Source organism: Rhinoderma darwinii, chromosome 2, assembly GCF_050947455.1.
Source record: "Rhinoderma darwinii isolate aRhiDar2 chromosome 2, aRhiDar2.hap1, whole genome shotgun sequence".
In the NCBI taxonomy this organism is placed as follows: Eukaryota; Metazoa; Chordata; class Amphibia; order Anura; family Rhinodermatidae; genus Rhinoderma; species Rhinoderma darwinii.
Genome location: NC_134688.1, coordinates 318,803,836 through 318,829,139, shown reverse-complemented (window position 1 = coordinate 318,829,139; position 25,304 = coordinate 318,803,836). Strand labels below are relative to the sequence as shown.

The following is a 25,304-nucleotide window of genomic DNA, read 5'->3' as shown; positions in this document are numbered from 1 at the left end:
AGAGCCGTATGGGAGACACTTATAAGAGCTTCACCCACCATAAAAGGGAAGCATATAAGAATTTTATCGGACAACACGACAACAGTGTCCTTTCTTCGCCATCAAGGGGGAACAAGACACACTCTTCTTCAGGCCCTCTCTACACAAATTTTCAGTTGGGCAGAAGAAAATGTCCTATCAGTCTCTGCAGTCCACCTAAAAGGCTCAGAGAACCTATCAGCAGATTTTCTGAGTCGGGAAAAAATAAACCCTGGAGAATGGTCCCTAAACAGGGAAGTCTTTCTGTCCCTAACCCGAAATTGGGGTTATCCAGAAATAGACCTGTTTGCCACGAGGAAAAACTCTCAAGTAGAGACATTCTTCTCCCTAAATCTCAGAGACAACCCATTGGGAGTAGATGCATTGTCCCAACCCTGGGACATGGATCTGGCCTATGCCTTTCCTCCGTTTCCTCTAATACCAATGGTATTAAGAAAAATCCAGGAAGATTTGACAAAGCTCATCATTATTCTTCCCTATTGGCCAAAAAGAAGTTGGTTTCCAATCGTAAAATACCTAGCGTTTGAAGACCCTATCATGCTCCCAGTCAAGGAGAATTTTCTCTCCCAGGGTCCCTTATTCTTTCAGGGAATAAACTCTGAAATTGTCAGCCTGGATCCTGAAAGGCAGATCTTGAGAAACCACGGTCTGTCAGATGAGGTAATTTCAACTATCTTATCAAGTCATAAAGAAGTTACCTCTAAAATCTATCAAAAAATTTGGAAGAAATTCTGTTCCTGGCATGGAAACCCAGGACCAGACCCCTTTTCTCCCAACATTGCGAAAATCCTAGATTTTTTACAATCGGGATTCAAGAAAGGGCTTAGCCCTAGTACCTTTAAAAGTACAGATTTCAGCCTTAGGTAATTTTTTTAACACTCCTCTGGCTGAACATTGGCGGATCAGAAGATTCACCCAAGCGGTCTCTAAACTGAAACCTTCCCTAAAGAAATCCGTTCCTACCTGGGATTTGAATGTGGTGTTAACGACTCTTTGTGAGCCCCCCTTTGAGCCGCTCGACACAATTTAGTATGCATTTTTTAACTCTAAAAGCTGCATTCTTAGTCGCTATTTCTTCAGCAAGAAGGATTGGAGAAATCAGATCTCTGTCAGTCATAGAACCGTACCTAAAAGTACAAGAGGATAAGATCATCCTAAAGCTGGACCCTTCCTTTATTCCAAAGGTATCTACTGCTTTCCATAGAGAAAAAGAAATAATTCTACCTTCCTTTTATCCAGATCCAAAAAACCAACAAGAAGAAAAATGCCATTGCCTGGATGTCAGGCGAACAATTCTTCAGTATCTGGATAGAACCTCCTCCTGGAGACAAGATAAAAATCTATTTGTCCTGTTTGGGGGAAAGAATAGAGGAAAGAAAGCCTCAAAAGGCTCTCTAGCGAGATGGGTAAAAACCACCATACAAGAAGCCTACAAGTCCCAAGGACTATGTGCCCCACAAGGCATCAGAGCCCATTCAACGAGGGCAGTTTCGGCATCCTGGGCAGAAAGAAGAGAAGCCTCTATGGACCAAATCTGCAGAGCTGCCACTTGGTCAAGCCATCATACGTTTTGCAAACATTGGCTCGATGTTCTGTCCGAGACGGATTTAAGTTTTGGACGGAAAGTCCTTCAATCCATAGTCCCGCCCTGAGCATTATAATCTGGTATTGCTCCTGTAGTGCTGTCATGAGGGATGTACTGGAAAATAGCAATTAGACCTACCGGTAATTGTATTTCCAGGAATCCACCATGACAGCACCATTACATCCCTCCCTTATTGAATTCTGATTTGTGCATTTAACATGTCCGTTATTATCCCTAGAAATAAAATAGGGTTGCATCCATCCTGGTGTAGTAATTGAAAAACACTGGCAAGTGGGTGGTGGGAGGGGCCTTTTAACCTCTCTGTCTTCCTGTCCCTACAGAGGTCAATAGGGCAACCTCCTGTAGTGCTGTCATGATGGATTCCTGGAAATACAATTACCGGTAGGTCTAATTGCTATTTTTTTGTAACTTTAAAAAAAAAAAAATTTTTATCAAAAAATAAACCGCTACTCTCAACCGTGGAATGAGAACAGACCCTGCTGTATTCAATTAGTAAGGGTACCCTACCTACCAGGGGAAAAACTAAATGAGACGTGGCATTGCTACCTAACAGGGAACTCGGGCAGTGGGCAATCTAGGGACACAGCAGGGTGATGGCGACCGGGTACTGCGACAGGTGACAGATTACAGCACGGCAGAAGGACACTGTGGGGGCCTGAAATTATATATATTATATAATATATATATATATATTTATTTTTTATTTTTTTTTTATTTATTTATTTTTTCTTAACCAGTGGGCACCAAAGGGGGTGATCACTGGTTAGTGGGGAGAAAAGGGGCTGATCGCTGGGTTTTTTCGTTCTTTTTTTTTTTCCCACTTTTACACACTGTTTCTTCTTGTCTCCGACTCTCACAAGCTCTCTGACCGGAATGAGCTTGTCAGAAGCGGAGATGCCGGCAAACCACTGCTCCTGCGCTGTGATTGGCCTGTCAGTACTGACTGGCCAATCACAGCTCGTTCGGTTACAGTTGCGATCGGTACGCTGTCACCATGTCTGTTGACATGGTGACAGTTTGAAGCTTGGGCGTAACTGTACGCCCGAATGCGGGAAATCACTTGCATTCTGGACGTACAATCACGCCCAATCGCGGGAAGGGGTTAAATAATGTAATAGATTTATAGAAAAAATAGAAAACCTTTTTTACTAAAAGTTTCGCTCCCCTCATAACCACCACGCCATGGTTGCGTTTTCCAATGCGTTTTTTATATATGACGCTTGACTGATGCAAAAAATGAGTAATTAATCCAAACGCTGTGGGTGCTTGTAGATACTCCTAAACTGATCCTGTATCGACTGCAGGCAATTGAAGCAAAAACGGTGTGTAGAAAAGGCAGATCCAGCACTCGAATATTAAAATTCCAATTTTATTTGGGTCATTTTAAAACAAAAGATAAAACAAAAATCCCGGGACCACGCTTACGCGTTTCATACCACTAGGGTCCTTAATCATAGCTTCATATGATTAAGGACCCTAGTGGTCTGAAACGCGTAAGCGTGGTCCCGGGATTTTTGTTTTATCTTTTGTTTTAAAATGACCTAAATAAAATTGGCATTTTAATATTCGAGTGCTGGATCTGCCTTTTCTACACACCGTTTTTGCTCTAATAGATTTTTTTTCATAATAAAGCATTTTGTAGTGGGGGAAAAATGGTGGGTTTTAAGTTGTTGTTTTTTTTACTTGATTTTTAGTTGTTTACAAACTTTATTCAACTTTTTTTTTAGTCCCACTAGGGGACTTTACTATGCGATAATTTGATTGCTTTCATAATACACTGCAAAACTTCTGTATTGCAGTGTAAGGGTATGTGCACACACACTAATTACGTCCGTAATTGACGGACGTATTTCGGCCGCAAGTCCCGGACCGAACACAGTGCAGGGAGCCGGGCTCCTAGCATCATACTTATGTACGATGCTAGGAGTCCCTGCCTCGCTGCAGGACAACTGTCCCGTACTGTAATCATGTTTTCAGTACGGGACAGTTGTCCTGCAGCGAGGCAGGGACTCCTAGCGTCGTACATAACTATGATGCTAGGAGCCCGGCTCCCTGCACTGTGTTCGGTCCGGGACTTGCGGCCGAAATACGTCCGTCACTTACGGACGTAATTAGTGTGTGTGCACATACCCTAAAACTGACAGGCAACTGTCAGAATGACTGGAGGTGATGGAATGGAACTGTAAAGTGGGTGAGCAGTACTTGTTGTTGCACCACCTGATGTGGATTCCCTCTCAGAACATTCACCTAATGTGTCCAGTACCACATGCCTAGTAGCTCAGTCCCACTTCATAGATCTTATTACATGGGTGGTGGAGTGACTCCTGCTATTATGCAGGTTTCGCTCCGAAGAAAATGATTGACTTACTAGAAGCAGCAGCTTCTCGCCAGCAACTGAACATCTTCGATGGATATTCTGAGTGGTAATCAAAGAACACCGGGGGACGCCATGACCTACAACAGCAATATTATATTTTATTATAGCGTTATATTCAATAAATAAGTTCTTCTCTGTTTTGTTTTTTTGTTTTTTTTTTTGCATTTACTCTTGGTCCTTTTCAATTGAACTTGTGCCACCCAACTGCTTGTTCTGAGCACTGAATGTTTTTTTTTGTTTTTGTTTTTTTTACATAGTTCAAAGATATGGGAGCTTGTTCAGTGCTTATCAGGATCTGCCCTATGTTACTGAAGCTAGTCATAGCATTCATACATTGTCTTTCAAATAATCTTTCCTTTGTCAATCTAACTTCACCATTAACATACACTAGTGGCTAAAATTGTGGAAATCTTTTGAAAAAAGTGAGTTTGACATTTAATTGCTCATAACACCAGTTTTGTTTGTAGTAATACCATCAAATTATACGTCATATGAAAGACAATTTAATGTAGAATGTAACATAAATACATTTTCTGAAATCTGTAAAACAAAAAGAAAAGTCAATAGGTCGGCACTACTCACAGGCTTTGCTTGATCTTAGGAGCGGGTATATCTCCGGGGGGGGGGGGGGGATGTTTTTATAACCGGTCACGGTGGTGCTCAGCTAAAGAGTAAGTGGCTATCCATCAATATAAAGAAAATAATTTTGGCTAGTCAGTAATTAGTGACGAATTGCGGCGATCGCCGACATCCGTTCCTGCTGTTGTCATCAGATCCTACCACACCCGCAATTAACTTCTCTGAGTGTTAGTAGCGTTTCTGTGCATCCATGAATCCGTTACCGTAGTTAGGTTTAGTATTAGGGAAGATCGGAATATTCTAGTTCGGTTTAGTGGTTTAGTGTCAGGGAATTGTCGCCGTACTTAGGACTTCCCTAACTATATTTTGTGAAATTCCCTAACACTAAACCTAAGTTTTATTTTAAAAAAAAGTCTTCGGTTGTTTAGGAGCAATGAACTGCTGCTACCTAGTTAGGGAAGTATATTTTTATATAATTTTTTTTGTTTTCAGTAGTGTGTTTGGTTTTTTTTGTTGTATATTTTTTAATATAAACAATAACGAGTGGTCTCTGGTAACGTGATCGCCGTGGTTCATTAAATCACAGCGGTCACTGCAAAGTGGCAGTTCGTTACCCTTTCTATCTCCTCTCACTGAATAATTCCTTAGAGAGGAGAGAGAAAGGGTAATTCGTGTTCCCCAGATGAATTTCCTTCCCTTCCACGTCCGATCCCCCCCACAAAATGGCGCATGTGCAGTTGGTATGCGGTGCATAAGCTGCTTGTGGCAGAAGCTGGCACAGCACCCTTCAGGGACAATTGTGACTGGTCCCTGATCAGTTGATGTCTGTGATAAAACCTATCACAGAGATCATAGACAGGACATGGGCTGTGTTTCTCTCTCCTCTCATTGAAGTTGTTCTGTGGGAGGAAAGAGATCCGTCTGCGTCCTGTGCTGTAAAAAAAAAGTGAAAAAACACCCCAAATCACCGCTTTCTGCTAGATTCGCGTTAGTGCTAGTTTAGCGCTAACACTAGATTAGGGCTGTATTTAAATTTTTTGCGTCTGTTATAAAAACCAAAAATTAAAAAAAAACTTGTTTTTAGGTTTACTTTAGGGTTCTATTAGGACTTATATGGTTATATATATATACTAGTCCTTCTCAATGAATATCAAAAAGTTAATATATTTCAGTAATTCAATTCATGAAGTGGAACTCATATTATATACAGTGAAGGAAATAAGTATTTGATCCCTTGCTGATTTTGTAAGTTTGCCCACTGTCAAAGACATGAACAGTCTAGAATTTTTAAGCTAGGTTAATTTTACCAGTGAGAGGTAGATTATATAAAATAATTATGTACGATGCTAGGAGTCCCTGCCTCTCTGCAGGACAACTGTCCCGTACTGTAATCCTGTTTTCAGTACGGGACAGTAGTTCCACGAAGAGGCAGGGACTCCTAGCATCGTACATAAGTATGATGCTAGGAGCCCGGCTCCCTGCACTGTGTTCGGTCCGGTACTTGCGGCCGAAATACGTCCGTCAAGTACGGACGTAATTAGTGTGTGTGCACATACCCTAAGAGTTCAGCCTCCTCCAGACTAGTTACACGCTCCAAATCAACTTGGTGCCTGCATTAAAGACAGCTGTCTTAAAAGGTCACCTGTATAAAAGACCAACTTACAAAATCAGCAAGGGATCAAATACTTATTTCCTTCACTGTATGTGTGTGTGTGTGTGTGTGTGTATATATATATATATATATATATATATATATATATATATACACACATTTTACACGTGTCTAAGAACTATATTTTACACGTTTCTAAGCCCAACACAAAATGTCAACGTTCATTTACTGTTGAAGAGGCATATTCATTTCTTGCCTCTGACAGAGACTTGTCACATGGCAAGACTGTTTTATTTTATTTTTTAAACCTGTTTTTATTGTAAATATATTCCAATGTTTTACAACCAGCCATGGAATTCCACAGACTGTTTTATTTATCTACCTCCTCATCCAGTGAGGAAGAGGGACCCCCTAGGAGAGTCCCCAGCGCCACCACCACAGTTGAAACCCCCGAGAGGTGACCCCATTTGGACCCTCATACCAGACAAATATGAGCCCCAAATTCTCGAGTATATGGGCAACCCGGGGATCAAATTTAACACTGCAGGGCTCAATGATATGGACTTTTTAAAATTATTTTTCACTGATGACTTATAGAGCTTATGGTGTCTCAATTTCTGGGGACTGCTCTTGATCATGGGACTTCTGAAGAAGCCATCCATTAGGGCCTACTAGAGCACAGACCTGTTATACCAAACCCCAATGTACAGCATGGCCATGTCCAGGATGCGTTATGTGGCGATACTTCGCTTCTTACATTATGCAGATAATGAGCAGTGCCCACCCCGAGATGACCACAGTTTTGACCGTTTGTATAAACTGAGACCCCTATTAGACCATTTCAGTGCCCGGTTTGCCCAAGCATGCACCCCCGTGAAGTTTATTTATATTTATGAGTCCCTGGTACATTTTAAAAGGAGGATTAAATTCTGCCAGTACCTGCTGAGTAAGAGTGCAAAGTATGGTGTGAAGATGTATAAGTTGTGCGAGAGTGCATCCGGGTATACTTAAAAATTTAGTGTATATGAATAGAAAGACTCCAGAAAGTCCCCCCTTCCTTGGAGTTTAATGCAAAAATTGTGTGGGGTTTGGTGCACCCACTGCTGAACCAGGGTTAGCACCTCGATAATTTTTATACCAGCATGCCACTCTTAAAGTGCCCCGCTTCCAGAATTTCTGCCGCATGCGGCACTGCTAGCAAAAATCAGAGAGGCCTCCCTAAGACAATTCTTGGGCAAAGACTTAGAAGGGTTGAGAGCAGGGCAGGGCACTGACTGATCGTTGCTTCTGACTAACAAGTTTCTTTAATCGGCTCCATAGATTTTTGATGGAGTCAGGGCTATTTCCAGGCCATTCCAGCAGTGTAGTATGATTCTCCTGAAACCACACTGGTTTTGAACACATCGGCAACATAACATGGAGCTAAATCCTATTGAAATATAAAAACTTTATTATCCTGGAAGGCTTCAGTTTGGGCTCAAGTATTTCATTTATGTATTTTTTGGCATTTGCAGTTCCACTAACACCTTAGCGCCCTATGACGTACTACTATGTCACGGGCGTTGGCCTGTTAACGCAAAGTTCCGTACTATTCTGGCATAGTGTTAACAAGCTCCTGTTTCTGCAGACCGTTTTAAAGCAGTGATAGCTTAACTCGATCTATTGCTGAAAGGCCAGGACCGGAGCTAGCCTCCGATCCAGCTGATTAACCCCTTAGATACAGCGCTCAAAAGTGAGCGCTGCATCTATGGGGTTACTAGCAGATCGTATCAGATGTATCCATCAATACAAAGAAAAGCATAAAAGAAAAAGCGGCAACTCACCATCATTTATAAAATTATTTTCTTTGTATTGATGGATAGCCAGACACTTACTCTTCAGCTGAGCACCACCATGACCTGTTATAAAAACATCCTCCCGGAGACATTCCCGCTCCTAAGATCAAGCGTAGCCTGTGAGTAGTGCCGACCTATTGACTTTCTTTTTGTTTTACATATTTCATAAAATGTATTTGTTACATTCTACATTAAATTGTCTACATATAATTTATCAACTTTTATTAACTTTTTGGGGTGTAATGGGAAAAAAAAAATTTACCATTCTTTTTTGAGTCTTAAATCTACACCGTGTGGTATAAATAACTTCATTTTATTTTGCGGGTTACGATTTACAGTGATACCAAATATATATCGTTTTTTTGTTTTACTACTTTTGCACAATACAAATTATTTTTTTTAAAAATCCTTTGTGTCGCCATGTTCTTTATTTTCCGCCGATATAGTTGTATGAGGACTTATTTTTTGTTGGACAACTAGTTTTTATGGTAGATGAGACGTTTTTATTGGTTTTTTTTTAACTTAATTTTTGAAAGGCAGGATGAACAGAAAAACCGCAATTATGGCATTGTTGTTTAATGGCGTTCATCGTGCGCGTGAACGTAATATTTTTATTGTTCGTGAATACTTATTAACTTTTAATTTTTACTTTTAGCCCCACTGAAACTTTACTATGCGATCATTTGATCGCTTTTCTAATACTCTTTAATACTTCTGTATTACAGTGTATTGTGCCTGTCCGTGTAAAACAGACAGGGATTCTATTAGGCTCTGGCTTTGTCAGGTCCTAATAGGCATTCACTGAAGTCAGACATAGGGGCTTTTGCTATAAAAAACCATTGGCGCCCTGTGATCACTTCGCGGGTGTCCCGATGGGATGAGAGAGGGTGCCCCCTCCCTTTAAAACCGTATAGGTGCCACAGTCTCCCTTGACTGCGGCATCTAAGGGGTTAAACGAACGAGATCCATGCTAATTTGTTTGCCACCCACTAGAGCAGCAGGTGCCTGGCTGTCTTTAGACAGCCCGACACCCGCTTTAGCTGGAACAGGATACTCGCGCCGGGCTTATGTCACTACACCGCCTTTTCACGGCACTGTGGCATAAATACCTTTTAACCCTTTCCCGCTGCAGCCAGTTTTCATCTTGCTGACAGAGCCTCACTTTTACAATCTGACGATTCACTTTGTGGTTATAACTTTTGTAGTGCTTTTACTTATCCAAGCGATTCCCCGTTACACATTGTACTTTTTTAGTGGTAAAATGTAGTCGATACAATTCAGTGTTATTTGTAAAAAAACACACGCATTTTTTTGAAAATGTAGAAAAATTAGCATTTTTCTAAAATTAAATGTGTCCGCTTGAAAATTAACTATTTCACACATCTCACTTCCGGCATGACGTAGCCACGTCAAGACGTGCTGGCCGCCTCCCTCCTGCACCTCGCCTCGATGCCCAATCGTTGTATTGAAGACGCCAATGTTTAGGCGCCCCCTGCCTGCTTGACTCCATTGACTACACTGCTCGGACAGGAGGAAGTTTGCAAAGCTGTTAGCGACTCAGTTTCTCTCCAGGCCCACTGTGGTAACAAGCTGCTTTCAATTGTGAGAGGACGGCCGTGAGCACAGGCTGGAAGCCTCAGCTGTGAAACGGTCAGCTGTGAGTCGCAGCTGTGAGCTCTGAGTCAGCTGGTCTGTTCCCTCCACCCTGTCGGCTTATCTGTTTCTGTGGCTTCGCTGCTCTGACTGAGCTGTTAGACCCTGGCTATACTACTGACGTCCCTCCGATGCCTTCAATGATGCTGTCGGGTGTTGACTTTGCTGTGAACTGTGAGCGGTGAATCGACTGCTCTGTCTCTTTGCATCCTGCTGGCCTGCCTGTTACAGCTGCTCCAGCCCTCTTCTGGACTGACCTCTCTGGCCCCTGCTGTCCTGCTGATGTTGCTAACGATGTCTCCAGCCTCTGTATATCTTTTTTCATATTGTCCTGACCGGTAGCTCTAGTTGGTTGCTGGTCATTTGCTACCCCCCTTTGCTGCTGCCTGCTGCACTATTCTATAAAGTGAACTCGGCTGCCTGCAGTCGGCCGTCCAGAATGTATTTACACCCCTGGCGTTGAGAATAGGAGGATTATACCCTGAGGTTCTATGCGTGGAGGGGTAAGATGCGGGACTTCTGCAAAGCACTTTTATGATATGATTTGTTATGTGGCTCTCATTTATAATTAATTGTATTGACAGAGGTGTATTGTCTTGGGTAACCCCCAATTTTATCCAAAGAACCAATCTATTTTGAAGTATTATTTCTGTCTGAACTCTCTCTATAAATTCTGTGATTATGCCACCGAAAGGTTCACAGAGAAGCTCATTTGGGGGCAAATCCCCAAAAGCCGCTGGGGGCAGAGGTGATCTCAATAATAAACTTGAGACAATATGGAAATCTCCCTCCGTTAAAACGCGTTTGGCCGAGAAGGGCTTAAAGGGGGCAGGGAGGAGTGAGGAACCCCCTGGCTGCCAAGAAACCTCAGTAACTCCGGGAGATCCAGGTGGCATGCTGGCGAAAATTCTAGTAGCTGTTACAAGATCCAACTCCTGTCTGGAAGACCTGGCAGTACAGATGGGAGTAGTTTAGTCTGAGATGGTACTGATGAGGAATGACCTTAAGAATATCCGGGAGAAACAACTAGAAGCTGAATGCAAAATTAACAACATGGAGAAAGAAGTTAAGGAGGCGAAGAAGGGATTAGCAGGAGCTTTAATTGAGATGGAGATTTTGAAAAACAAAATGGTGGATATGGAGGACAGATCCCGACGCTCTAATATCAGGATGGTGGGCTGTCCGGAGGGGCAGGATGAAAGAGATCTGGCGGAAGGGATACAAAAGTGGCTTCGGGGTCTTCTTGGAGAGCAGATTCTCTCCAAAGTGTTTCATATAGAGAGAGCTCATAGAGTCCCAGCCAAAAGAGCTGTCCCAGGCGCCCACCCACGCACCATTTTGATGAAGCTTCTTTGTTCAAGAGACCGGGACATTATTCTGAGGAGTACAAGAGAGCTGGGCACACTGATGTTTAATGGTGCAGAGGTGGCACTATATCCGGACTATTCATATGAAACCCAAAAGAAAAGGAGTAGCTATAAGGCAATCAAGAAACGGCTGATTTCGGCCGGTCTGGCGTATTCATTATTGTTTCCTGCAAAACTCCGGGTTATATACCAAGAAAAAACGTTCTTTTTTTGATTCAGCGGAGAAATTTGGGGTCTGCCTGGACTCCAAGGGTTTGGGTTGAGTTGGGTACTATCTGTGCATTGGGGTAGTCGGGGCGGGGTGATTGGGGAGAGTGAGATGTGATCTAGGAAGGGAGCTGCGATCTGAATTATTGCAGGTCATTAGAGGAATGGGGGGGTCAGTGGGGAGGTCGTGGGGGGAGGGGAAAGAGTGGAGGAGCCCTCCCTTTTTTTTTTTTTTTAGCTTTTTTTTTCACCTTCTCTTTTCTTACTATAAATGGCAGTGACTAAAATAATGGTTTGGATTTTGAGGTTTGGCAGACAGAATTAAGAGGGTGGTGGTCTTTGATATTATTAATAAACATCTCCCAGCAATTATTTGTTTATTGGAAACTCATTTAATTGCGGAACGTAAGTCATGGGTTAGTAGGGGTTGGGTGGGTCAGGAGTTTCACTCTTATTTTTCCACTTTTTCTCGTGGGGTCACCGTCTTTATTCATAATAAAATTAATTTTCAGGTCTCCTCAAAGTGGATAGATAGGGATGTAAGGTTTGTTTTTTTGTATGGAGAGCTGGAGCTCCTCCCCCCCCCCCCCTTTCTCATTAGATGTTTTAAGTAATCTGGTAAAGTTTAGGAATGATCATGAGGACTGTCCGATGTTGGTTTTTGGTGATTTGAATAACGTTATGGATAGTCGTATGGATCGGTTTAGCCTTCAGGGGGTTCAGGCCGGCAGTAGTCAGGGGAAATCTCTGCTTGCAATATTCTGTGAGGAGGTAGGATTATCAGACGTTTGGAGGATGAAATATCATGACAAGAAGGTTTTCTCGTGTTTTAGTCGTTCTTTGAACGTTCTGTCTAGGATTGACTTGGCTTTGGCTAATGATTTCTTCTTGCCGGATATTGATAAGATGACATATGAACCACACACAGTCTCTGACCACTCTCCAGTTGTGGTTACCATTCGGAATGGTTCTGGAACTGTTATAGACTCCTTGCTTAGGTTTAAATTTAATGCACATTGGTTTTCAATAATCCAAGATCATGACTAGATTAAACAAGAGCTGGCTATGTTTTTGGATATTAATTTGAAATCGGCCCATATTCACTTTGTCTGGGATGCCTTTAAAGGAACAGAGTCACCAAAATGTTTTTTTTAATATGTTAAAGATGTTAGTGCTTTATTAAAAACGTTTGGATTAATTTGTGTGTTTGTGTGTTACTTTTTTTTATTTTTACACTTTTTATTCCCTATGGGGGCTGCCATTTTTTTTTCCATTTCTGTATGTGTCGATTAACGACACATACAGACATGGAATACGGCAGCTCCAGTCCCATAGGGACTGCGAACGGGGCCCGTTCCATCCACTATCGTGTACGCCGCTGTGTGGGAACGGCGCATGCGCCGCTCCCACACAGTTCAATTTGAAATGCGCGCCGTCCGGCGCCATTTTCCTGTGGACCGGAAGTCGCGGCCGGACAGTAAGATGACTACTTCCGGTCGCGGCTTCCAGACTTGTGCACATGGAGCAGTGGCAGCAGACGGAGCAGATGGACCGGAGGGAGCGGCGGCGGCGACTGGAGCAGGTAAGTTATTTCTATGTATGTTCGTGTTTCAGTGTGTGTTTACTACTGTATGTAAACCTACTACACTGTGTGTTAGCTCAAAAAATGGCGACACACAGTGTAGGAGGTTAGACCGTTCAAACCCCTCGTTTCTCCCGGCACTAGCCAGGATAAAGGAGGGGGGATTCTGAGAGCTCACTAGAGCAAGGGATTTTTACCCAATTTTGCAGCATAAAGCAATGTGGTTGCTTTACCACATGCAATGCTGCAATTTTGGGAATGGCTCCATCTAGTGACCAGTGCTGGGAAATATTATAAATTGAATCCAATTTATAATATTTCCTGACTCGTGAAAAAAATAAATAAAATTAGAACAATGTTTAATCACCTACACACTAATTGTTTAACTAAAAAAAACAAAACATGTTTTGCTGGCAACACATTCCCTTTTAAGGCATATATAAGAGGCTTGTTTAGATACAAAATCCAGCACCTGCGTAAAAACTTTTCTAAGGAGGAAACTAGATTGAGAGAGGAATCTTCTCATGCGGAGAGAGAGTTCACCGGCGACCCGACTGCGTTGAACCAACAACAATTATATAAAACCCAACAAAGCTATAAGGAATTTCTGTTTAATAAAGCCCAGCAGAGGATCTTCTTCTCAGGGCAGAAGTATTTCTGTGAGTGTGGGAAACCAGGTAAATTTCTGGCATCTATTGTCCAGAATCAAAAAGGTAATCATAATATCTCAGTGATCAGGACTCGCCGGGGCACTCTCTAATAAATCACACTTTGTACAAAAGGAATATAAGTCTTTTTTTTTCTGAGGGCTATACCTCCACACTGCTTGAGGATGATGTGTCCATAGACGAATTTTTGGGTGGTCTGAATTTTGAAAGATTGACGGAGGTGCAGAGGGAACAATTGGATGCCCCCCTGACGGTTGAGGAAGTGAGGGAGGCACTTGCGTCGATTGGAGGGGACTCCTCGCCCGGTCAGGATGGATTACCTTTTGAGCTGTACAGACGTTATGGAGAGTTGCTTCTCCCCTGTCTTTTGAAAGTCTTTAAGGAGTCATATGCGGTAGGGGGAGTATCTAGATCTATGTCGGAAGCCACGATCGTATTGATTCCTAAGAAGGACAAGGATTTGACGGATACAGGGTCGTACAGGCCCATATCTTTATTAAATACAGATGTGAAGCTGTTAGCTAAGGTGTTGGCAAGGAGGCTACAGCAGGTGATCCCAGGAATCATTCACCCAGATCAGAACGGTTTTATTCTGGGTCGAGGTACTAGTAATTGTCTGCATAGACTGTACACTAATATACAAATGGGAGAGGGGGAGCTCCACTCCATCCTGTCTTTAGACGCTATCAAGGTTTGGCATAGGGGATACATTTATAAATTGGGTTAAAATAATGTATTCTGCCCCATTGGCTAGGGTAAATGTAAATGGTGAACTATCTGAACCAATTATGTTGTCTCGGGGAACACGGCAGGGTTGCCCCCTCTCTCCGCTTCTATTTGCTATTTTTATAGAACCATTAGCCATGTTGATTAGGGGCGATAAAGAGATTAAGATGCGGCTGTGGTGGGGAAGGGGATAAAATGGTTCTGTATGCGGATGATATTTTATTGTGCCTGAAAGAGACCCCAACTTCCGTTCACAGAACGATGCAGGTATTGGAGACCTATGGTAGATTTTTGGGTCTTAGAATCAATTGGTCCAAATCATGTCTTCTCCCATTGGATCAGGAACAGGACTCCCCTTTTGGAGATCTTTCTATCCTAAGATTGGGCCAACCATTTGAATATCTGGGTATAACTGTCTCAGGAGTTGAGAGATTTAGTGCCTTGAATATGCTACCAGTGATCAAGAAGGTCAGATCAAAAATAGCGGTATGGCAGAAACTTCCCTTATCCAGGGCTGATAGGATTGGTCTGGTTAAAATGGTGGTGCTCCCACAGGTCTTATATGTACTGACCGCAACACCAGTGTGGATAGACAACAATACATTTAAGATGTTGGAATCTTTACTAAATGAATTGATTTGGGGAAGAAAACGTGTTAGGATGAAACAGGTTTATTTGTGCAAGAATACGTCTGAAGGGGGACTATCCTTTCCTTACTTCCGGGGGTACCTTGTGGCCGCCGGATTGAGGCTTCTGATTCAATGGGAGAAGGACCCGGCCCTCAGGAGGTTGCTTGATTCAGTGGGAAAGAAAGCTGGGAATATTTTTGAGTTATTGGAGACAGGCCTACTGGAGATGGAACCACTGAATAAATGGCCCCTGAGTCTGATGTTGTCCCGTTCATGGCGAGCACTGAGAGAGATGTTAGGTTTTAAAGGAATTCTCAAGTTTACTCCAATTTGGGATAATTATAATTTTAGAGAATTTGGGACAATTCCGGATATAAATTTCTGGAAAAATAGAGGGATTTTTTTTATCTCACAGATTATTATGGATAGACAAATAGTCACTTTTGATAACTTGAAAGAATGGTATCGTATTGAAGAGAAGTATTTATTTAGATATTACCAGATTCAGCACGCATGTAAGCAAATTGATGTAGCACGGATTCAATTGGAATCTCACATGGTAATTGATCATTTATTAGTAGTTTCACAAAGGAAAAAATCACTTTCACATATTTACCGCTCTATTATGAGCTCATTCGGAAAGCAAATTCACTTTAGAGCACAAGCCGAATGGGAAAGAGATTTAGGACCAAAGGATGAATCTCACTGGGATCATTGTTATAGGAGTATTAGCACGGTCTCTCTCAGTGCCGCCCATAGGATCGTTCAATTCAATATAACGCATAGATTGTATTATACGCCTATATCCCTACAGTCAATGAATTTGAAGGCAAACTCTTTCTGCCTACGTTGTCAACACCCTCAGGTGGCCTTTTTGCATTTAATTTGGGCTTGCCCTGGAATAGCCCAATTTTGGAGGGAGATCTGCTCGGAGATCAGCGGTTCTTATGGACTGGTTGTCCCATTAGAGGTTGAGTACCTGATTTTGGGCAATTTAAGCGATTTGCAGATGTCAAAGGACAAAAGAGCTTTATTGGGGAAATTGCTCTTCTTGGCCCGCCTTCTGATTGCTAGACTGTGGGGGGGTCTAGCGCTCACCCAACACTGCAAAACTGGCTGGGCTTGGTTGGTAAAATCAAGAAATATGAAAAGGTATGGTATGGCAATGCCAACAACATCGCTAAATGGGAACGAACCTGGCTATAGGCTAGGGTAAGTTCGCAGAGTAACAAGTAAGATGGAGATAAAAGGCATATTTTTATTTGTGTTTTTTTTTTTTCCTTCATTTCCCTCCCCCCCTCCCTCCGACCTCCTCTCCCCCCCCCCCCAAGGGTATCTATAGCATTGCATATTTTTTTCTTATTACATGTTTGTATGTACTATGTACTTCTTTCCTTTTTGTACTGCTGTAGAACAAAATAAAAATATAAAAAAAAAAAAAAAAAAAAAAGCAACTTGGGCTTCCATAACATCTCAGCAGTGCCACAGGCTGATAGCCTCAATGCCGCGCCGAATTGATGCAGTAATTCATGCATAAGGATCCCCGACCAAGTATTGAGTTCATATACTGTACATACTTTTCAGTAGGCCAACATTTTGGTATTAAAAATCATTTTTTAAATTGGGCTTATTTAATATTCACATTTTCTGAGACACTACATTTTGGGTTTTCATTAACCTCTTCCCGTGTTGCGCCGCAACTGTACGTACTGGAGAGGGTTTGCTTCCCACACCAGGACGTACAGTTGCGGAGCGGTTCCCGGCGCACACTGTCTTAACGGACGGTGTCCGGGAATCGTGAGGACAGCTGTCCCCGACAACTAACACTCCAGTCTTGCCGGTCAGCAGACCATCGCTGCTGATTTTGCCAATTAACCCCATAAATGCGGCGACCGATTGCGATCGCCGCATTTAAGGGGTTTGAAGCACATCGGCAGCCCCCACAAAGTGATTTGGGGGACTTCCGATACTTGTTATGGCAATCGGAAGCCAGACAATGGCCTCCGGGATGCAATGTATGAAAGCCTCGGAGGAGCAGCCTCCGGCCGGTCCTCCTAGGCTTCCTGTCAGTGTGACTGTCATGTCACAATGACAGTTGGAATGCATTACACTACATACGTAGTGTAATGTACTCTAGCAGCGATCAAAGCTGCAAATCTAAATGTCCCCTAGTGGGACAAGTAAAAAAAAAAGGTAATAGAAATGTTTTTAAAAAAAGTGTAAAAATAAAAGTTATATAAACCAAAAATGCATTTTTTTCATTATAGGAAAAAAATGAACACGTTAAAAAAAAAAAAAGTACATATATCTGGTATCAGCGCGTTCGTAACGACCCCAACGATAAAACTATAATGTTGTTTTTCCTGCACGATGGACACCCAAAAAAAAATCAATAAAAAACTACACCAGAATCGCTATTTTTTTGGTCACCACCCCTCCCAAAATAGAGAATTAAAAGTGATCAAAAAGTACCCGAAAATAATACAGATTAAAAATTACAACCCGTCCCACAAATAACAAGCCCTTACACAGCTTTTTTGACTAAAAAAATAAAAATGGTGACACAGAAAATAAATTATTTTATAAAAAGGTGATTTTATTGCGCAAACGCTGCAAAACATAAAGAAACCTATGTACTTATGGTATCGCCGTAATCGTATCGACCTGCAAATAAAGTAAAATTGTCATTTATAGCGCACGGTGAACACCGCAAAAACATTAACTAAAAAACATTGTCAGAATTGCTTGTTTTTGGTCACCCTGCTTGCAAAAAAATGGAATAAATGGTGATCAAAAAAATCGCATCTACCCCAAAAGCGTAGCAACAAAAACTACAGATTGTCCCGCAACAAATAAGCCCTCACACAGCTCCAGTGGAGAAAAAATAAAGAACTTCTGGCTCTCAGAATATGGCGATGCAAAATGCGCAGTGTTCCAAAAGCGGATAAGATCGGGTGCCATTTATCAGTGCGACACTGGCCACACATCTATGAAATACTTATTTACCGCATTATTATACCCTCTTTTTATGCCCTGATGTACTCCGCACAGCTTACATATGCCCCCACATTATAAACTGAAACACCAGTAAAACCCCAAACAACTACTACCAAGCAAAATCGGCGCTCCTTCCCTTCTGAGCCCTGATGTGGGTCCAATCAGCAGTTTATTACCACATGTGGGGTATTGCCGTAATCGGGAGACATTGCTTTACAAATGTTGGGGTGCATTTTCTTCGTTATTCCTTCTAAATATTAAAAATTCTCATTTTTACAGACTAATTCCAAAATATTTAGCGAATAACCAGTGTGGTCAAAGTGCTAACTATACCCTTAGATAAATTCCTTGAGAGGTGTAGTTTCCAAAATGGGGTAACTTTTGGGTTGTTTCCACTGTTTTGGCACCACAAGACCTCTTCAAACCTGACAAGTCTTATTCTAAACCTTCAAACCTGACAAATATATTCTAAAAAAAAAGGAGACCCAAAATCCACTAGGTGCTTCTTTACTTCTGAGGCCGGTGTTTCAGTCCATTAGCACACTAGGACCACATCAATGAGTCCATCAGGCATTCATGTGGTGTAAGTTATGGTGATTTATGTGCCAGCTCTTGTATTCCATGTCACCCTATGGCATCTATTTGATGCATTAGTGGACCTGGTCTATTTGAGTTCCATTTCTATGTTTTTCCTCACCTTTGCAAAAAATTCTATCTGTTTATTGAAAATTGGATATCTGCATCAGTTCCGTAGTCCGCGCATGCGCAATAGCGATTTCCCTGATGTTTGCGTTCCATTTGACCGGATTTCCGGTTTGAACGCCATCTTGGATCATGCACAGTAGAGACGCGCGAACGCTGAACCCAGGATACATGTGGGACGGGTAATGTACAAAATATTCCTGTTTATAAGAATCAAATTTATGTACTGAATTTTATTGGCCTCTGCCCTGCTCCAATTTAGCCATAATTGCTCATTAACTCACTCTGTATCACTTTTAAAAGATATGTTCACGTTTATTATGTGATGGATATATGTACTCACTATGTAAACGGTACATTCTAAATACTGGTCGTTTGATATGTGATGGAATTTATGTTTATACAACTGTTTTTTACATAATGTATATTAACCCCTTCACGCACCATGACGCAACTGTACGTCATGGTTTGCCTTGCATTAACGCACCATGAAGTACAGTTACGTCATGGTGCTTTTCCGTCACCATGTCAAAACACATGGTGACAGAACAGTGACATCGGCTTTCATAGACAGCCGACAGTCACTGTGACTCGTCGGGGGAGCAATCGCCGTGATTGGTCAGTCTCTACTGACTGACCAATCACAGTATTGCAGCATGGTTACCCGGCTAAAAGAGCCGGGTAGCCACGCTAGCCAATCGGCTGTTGGCAACAGGAGGCCTAACAATGGTGCCCCCGTCTGCCGAGTACGGCGGCCTGTTAAGCCCCGGCTGGAGGCGGGGCTTAAAAGGTTTCCGGCCGCAGATGAAAGATGGCGGCGGGCTCAGAAGCTGAGCCTGCGCCATCAGCCGATGGATGTCCGCTGTTTGTTACAGCTGACATCCTGCTGTAACGGCAGGGACTGGAGCTAGCTCCGGTCCCTGCCATTAACACCTTAGATGCCTCGATCGCGGCATCTTAGGTGTTTCCAGGTGACCGGCATCGCTGCGATGTAGTCGCACGGATGCCGATCGTTACTATGGGAACCGGAGGCCAACAATAGCTTCCTGGTCTCCCACGTACAGAAGCCTATTAGGCCCCGTCTGGAGGCGGAGCCTAATAGGCTTGCTGTCAGTGAATAGCTATGTGGGTAGTGCAATGTATTAGAATAAAGATGACAGGTGCAGGTCTTCAAGTCCACTAGTGGGACAAAAAAAAGTTATAAAAAAGTTCAAAGTTAAAAAATTAAAAACTTTTAAAACCTTTTTTCCTATAATTAGTCTTTTATTATAGGAAAAAAATGAAACCGTTTAAAAAGTACACATATTTGGTATCAGCGCGTCCGTAACGACCCAATCTATAAAACTATAATGTTATTTTTCCCACACGGTGAACACCGCAAAAAATAATTAATAAACAATGCTCTAATCACTATTTTTTTGGTCACCATCCCTTCTAAAGTATAGAATAAAAAATGATAAAGTCGCACGTACCGCAAAATAGTACCAGTAAAAACTACATCCCGTCCTACAAAAAAACAAGTCCTTACACAGCCTTGTCAACGCAAAAATAAAAAAGTTATAGCTCTCAGAATATGGTGACACAAATTTTTTTTTTAAAAAAAAAGGGTTTTGTTTTTTTGTGCAAACGCTGCAAAACATAAAAAACCCTATATACATATGGTATCGCTGTAATCATATCGACCCGCATAATAAAGTAAAATATAATTTATCGCCCAGGGTGAACACCGTAAAAAAAAAACATGGTCAGAATTTATGGTTTTTGGTCCCCCTGCTTGCCAAAAAAATGGAATAAAAAGTGATCAAAAAAATAGCACATAATCCAAAATGGTACCAATGAAAACTACAGATTGTCCCGCAACAAATAAGCCCTCACACGGCTCCGGTAGTAAAAAAGTTCTGGTTCTCAGAATATGGCGATGAAAAATGTGCAGAGTGTTCCAAAAGCGGATAAGATCTGGCGCCATTTATCAGTGCGACGCTGGCCACAAATCTGCGGATTATTATTTATTTGCCGCATTATTATACCCTCTTATTATGTCCTGATGTACTCCGCACAGATTACATATACCACCACATAATAAACTGAAATACCAGCAAAACCCCTAACAGAACAAATACCAAGCAAAATCTACGCTCCAAAAGCCAAATGGCGCTCCCTCCCTTCTGAGCCCTGCAGCGTGCCCAAACAGCAGTTTACGTCCACAGATCTGGCATTGCCATACCCGGGAGAACCCGCTTAACGTTTTATGAGGTATTTGTCTTCAGTGCCACAAACTGGGTACAACATATTGTGCACTAAAATGGCATATCAGTGGAAAATTGCAATTTTCACTTTGCATCATCCGCTGTGCACTAATTTCTAATGTAAAATCACCTGTGGGGTCAAAATGCTCACTACACCCCTTAAAATGCCCTAAGGAGTTGTAGTTTCCAATATGGGGGTCACTACTTGGGGTGTTTGTTTTACTATTTGACTTCCGAGCCCTTCAATTGTGGGCCGATGCTGTGAAAATCACCAAAATAGACCTTAAATGCGCATGGTGCTCTTCACTTCTGAGCCCTGTCTTGTGCAGGCAAATGATAAATGCCTTGAGGGGTGCAGTTTCCAAAATGGGGTCACTTCTTGGGGCTTCCACTGTACTCTGGTACCTCAGGGGTTTTGCATATGCGACATGGTGCCCAAAAACCAATATAGCAAAATCTGCATGACAAATCGTGCTCCTGCCTTTCTGAGCCCTGCCGTGTGTCCAAACAGCAGTAAACGACCACATGTGGGGTATTGCCGTAATCGGGAGAAATTGCTTTTCAAATATTGGGGTTCTTTTTCTCCAGTATCCCTTGTGAAAATTAAGACATTCTTCAATTTAGTGGAACAAAATGTAGATTTTCATTTTCACAGCCTAATTTCAATAAATTCTGCAAAAGACCTGTGGAGTCTAAATGCTCACTATACCCATAGATAGATTCCTTGAGGGGTGTAGTTTTCCAAATGGGGTCACTTTTATGGGGTTTCCACTGTTTTGGCCTCTCAAGGTCTTTGCAAATGAAACATGGCACCTGAAAAACAATCAAGCAAAATTTGAGCTCCAAAAGCCAAATGGTGCTCCTTCCCTTCTGAGCCCTGCTGTGGGTCCAAACTGCAGTTTATTACCACATATAGGGTATTGCCGTACTCAGAAGAGTTTGCTTTACAAATGTTGGGGTTCTTTTTCTCCTTTATCTTTTGTGAAAATTTAAAAATCTGAGCTAAAACAGCATTTTATTAGAAAAAAAATTTAGATTTTCAATTTCACTGCATAATTCCCATAAATTCAGCAAAAACCATGTAGGGTCAAAATGCTTACTATACCCCTAGAAAAACTCCTTGAGGGTGTAGTTTCCAAAATGGGGTCACTTTTGGGGAGTTTCTACTGTTCTGGTCCCTCCAGGGCTTTGCAAACACGACATGGCACCAAAAACCATTCCAGCAAAATCTGCGCGCCAAAATCCAAATGGCCCTCTTTCCCTTCTGAGCCCTGCCGTGGGTCCAAACAGCAGTTTATTACCACATATGTGGTATTGCTGTAATCTGGAGACATTGCTTTACAAATTTTGGGGTGCTTTTTCTCCTTTATTCCTTGTAAAAACGAAAAAAATCGTATGTTTTTTCAGAAGAAAAGTAGATTTTCATTTTCACAGACCAGTTCCAATAAATTTAGCAAAAAACCTGTGGGCTAAAAATGCTAACTATACCTCTTGAAAAATTCCTTGAGGGGTGTAGTTTCCAAACTGGGGTCACTTTTGGGGGGTTTCCACTGTTTTGGCACCACAAGACCTCTTCAAACCTGACATGGTGCCTAAAATATATTCTAATAAAATAAGGCCCCAAAATCCACTAGGGGCTCCTTTGCTTCTGAGGCCGGTGTTTCAGTCCATTACCACACTAGGGCCACATGTGGGATATTTATAAAAACTGCAGAATCTGGGCAATAAGTATTGAGTTGCGTTTCTTGGGTAAAACCATCAGTGGTACAGAAAAAACTGTATTACAAATGAATTTCGTAAAAAAAAAATTGAAATTTGTAAATTTCACCTCTACTTTGCTTTATTTCCTGTGAAATGCCTAAAGGGTTAAAATAATTTCGGAATGCTGTTTTGAATACTTTGAGGTGTGCAGTTTTTAAAATGGGGTGATTTATGGGGACTTTCTAATATATAAGGCCCTCAAAGTCACTTCAGGACTGAACTGGTCCCTGAAAAAATAGCCTTTCGAAATGTTCTTGAAAATGCAAGAAATTGCAGCTAAAGTTCTAAGCCTTGTAACGTCCTAGAAAAATATACTAATGTTCCAAAAATGATGCAAACATAAAGTAGACATATAGGGAATGTTAACTAGTAAATATTTTGTGTGGTATTATGATCTGTTTTACAAGCAGATACATTACAATTTAGAAAAATGCATATTAAATATTGAATTTAACTACCACATTTTTTCAGTATCATAAAGTACAAAATGTCACGAGAAAACAATCTCAGAATCGCTTGGATATGCAAAAGTATTCTGGAGTTATTACCACATAAAGTAACACATGTCAGATTTGCAAAATCTGATAGTTACGCTGGGTGCATGAGGTCTTTTCGGTTCATATGTGAACAGAGCCTAAGATGTATTTTTCCTTTGAACTTGAAGGATTAGAAGTACCATCACAGGCCCTTTGAAATACACTGGATGTTATCCCTAGCGCATCTTGTTATTTAGATATTTATTTCATACTAATACTCAAAAATAACCATCTGCAGGGACACACAGCCCAACAATTTTTTTTATATTTTTTTTTTAGACTAGATACATAGTGATCATCGACACAAACTCTCTAGCATATGATCCGATTAAATTTGTTGATGCCAATCCAACTGTATTTATTTTTCTTTTTTCCAGGCCTTTGCTCAAGACTGCAAGACATTTGCCTTTGTTGCCAGCACGTTACTGAAAAAAGACCCATCTATTGAGGCTCCTGTGACAAGTGCCTTGCGCTCCAGTTTGCAAGAAATGGCTGGACTCTGTGTGCAAGAGCTGAATAATTTTATAGACCACTATGACTCAGGCATATAAAGAACAACCTTTATGGGGGGAATTTATCAACCTTTCTTTGTCCGTTGTCTGGCGTAGAAGTGTCACAAAAGGACCCAAAAGTAGTGACTTTTGTCCTTTTTACGCCACTGTCTCCACTACTGTGGAAAGAGGGCGCAAGTTTATAAAAGGGGACGGGGCCAAAGCGGCCCAGCAAATTTATTATAATTTACACCAGAAAACTGGTGTAAGGCCCCCCATCGGACAAATTTAATAAATAAATTAAAAATTATGCCGACGTCACCACTCCTCTCCTATTCTGCAGGTCCCCCCAGGCTCCCTCAGCATGCTGCAACTTGTACAATGTACTGATGTCAGGCAGTGTCAGGACTTTGTATGTGACCCAGCACTAATGACTGCTTGTATGAGCCGCTGCATGTTGAGTGGACGCAGAGGATAGAAGAGGAGTGGTGAAGTGAGTATATGTCTTTATTTTGTCTGATTGGGGGAGGGGATGGATGGTGCACGGCTAGCGGGAAGATGTGATAGATTTATTAAAGGTGTTAACCTGGATGCGAACATTTTTTATTAGAGTCTGGAAATAAAATAAATATACCAAAAAAAAATACTTCCCTATACATTGCCCCGGTGATCCAGCACTGGCGCTCCAGCGACACTCCCGGTGGTTGTTTACGTGCATGTAGCATGTGACCGCTGCAGTTAGAGGGATCAGCGGCCGTGCATTGTATTTCTGGCATTATGCCAGATATACGATTCATCACCAGTGAGCCCTGCAACCAAATAACCACTGGGAGTTTGCTGGTGGGAAAAGGATTGGTACCTTTTGGTACCTGTTTTTTTCATTTCCAGTCCCTAATAAAAAAAAAAAAAATTCACATCCCAGATAACCCCTTTAAGAGACATGCGCGTCTTAATAAATCTGTTATGTCTTACTCCAGCGGAGCAGATAGCGAAGACTGGCATATGAAGAACCAGTCTTGGGTAATCTGTCCCTAATGTATCGTGTACTCTCATTCATTTCCATAGATTTGTAAGCTTTCTTGTTGACTGGGAAGTATTATGTTTTTGATTGTGTTGTTCTGTGAAATAGTGTTTTCCAATGAATTCTGCAACACATTATAAAAAGGTTAAAAAATATAGAAGATAATTGTACATTTCCAGTCAAGAGGACTAACTATGTCAAAATCATTCTATATAAAATGATAGCTGACTTGTGTTTCTTTGATGATCCAGTGTTTACATTAAATCATTGATGCACATCGGCTATTGTGTCTGGAGCACATTGCAGTGACCACTTGTTGTGTTCAATTATATCCTAAACTTTTGCACCTGGGAGGAAATATATTTTTCTTTTTATAATTCAGTATGGCCAAAAATGAATGTTTTTATCAGATTCCCTGTTTTGCAAACAAAGACACCAGTGCCGGGGGGGGGGGGGGTGGTGGTGGTTTCGTGTTGTACCACGCCATGGAAAATTATTCTAATTTCTAATAATCAAATAAAACAATTACAATATTCCAAATACAGCCTATATTAAAGTGGACTCTAAGTAGAGAAAGTCCCTGTCCTGAATGTTTAACTGGATTTGCACACTATGTATATATCTACATAAGCGTACGTACCTACCTACCCACCCACACATTACATGAAAC

At 41.6% G+C, this 25,304-nt stretch overlaps 1 protein-coding gene across 4 annotated transcripts in view; it reads left to right on the top strand.

Moving 5' to 3' along the window:
* Nucleotides 1-24,914, top strand: part of LOC142743140 (uncharacterized) — a 139,912-nt gene extending 114,998 nt beyond the window's left edge. For all 4 annotated transcript variants that reach the window (XM_075853577.1, XM_075853581.1, XM_075853578.1 and 1 more), the window contains one exon: nucleotides 23,500-24,914. In XM_075853577.1, coding sequence (XP_075709692.1) covers nucleotides 23,500-23,673 — 174 coding nt within the window. In that variant the 3' untranslated portion in view covers nucleotides 23,674-24,914. The remainder of the gene's footprint in view (nucleotides 1-23,499) is intronic.
* Nucleotides 24,915-25,304: the final 390 nt, after the last annotated feature.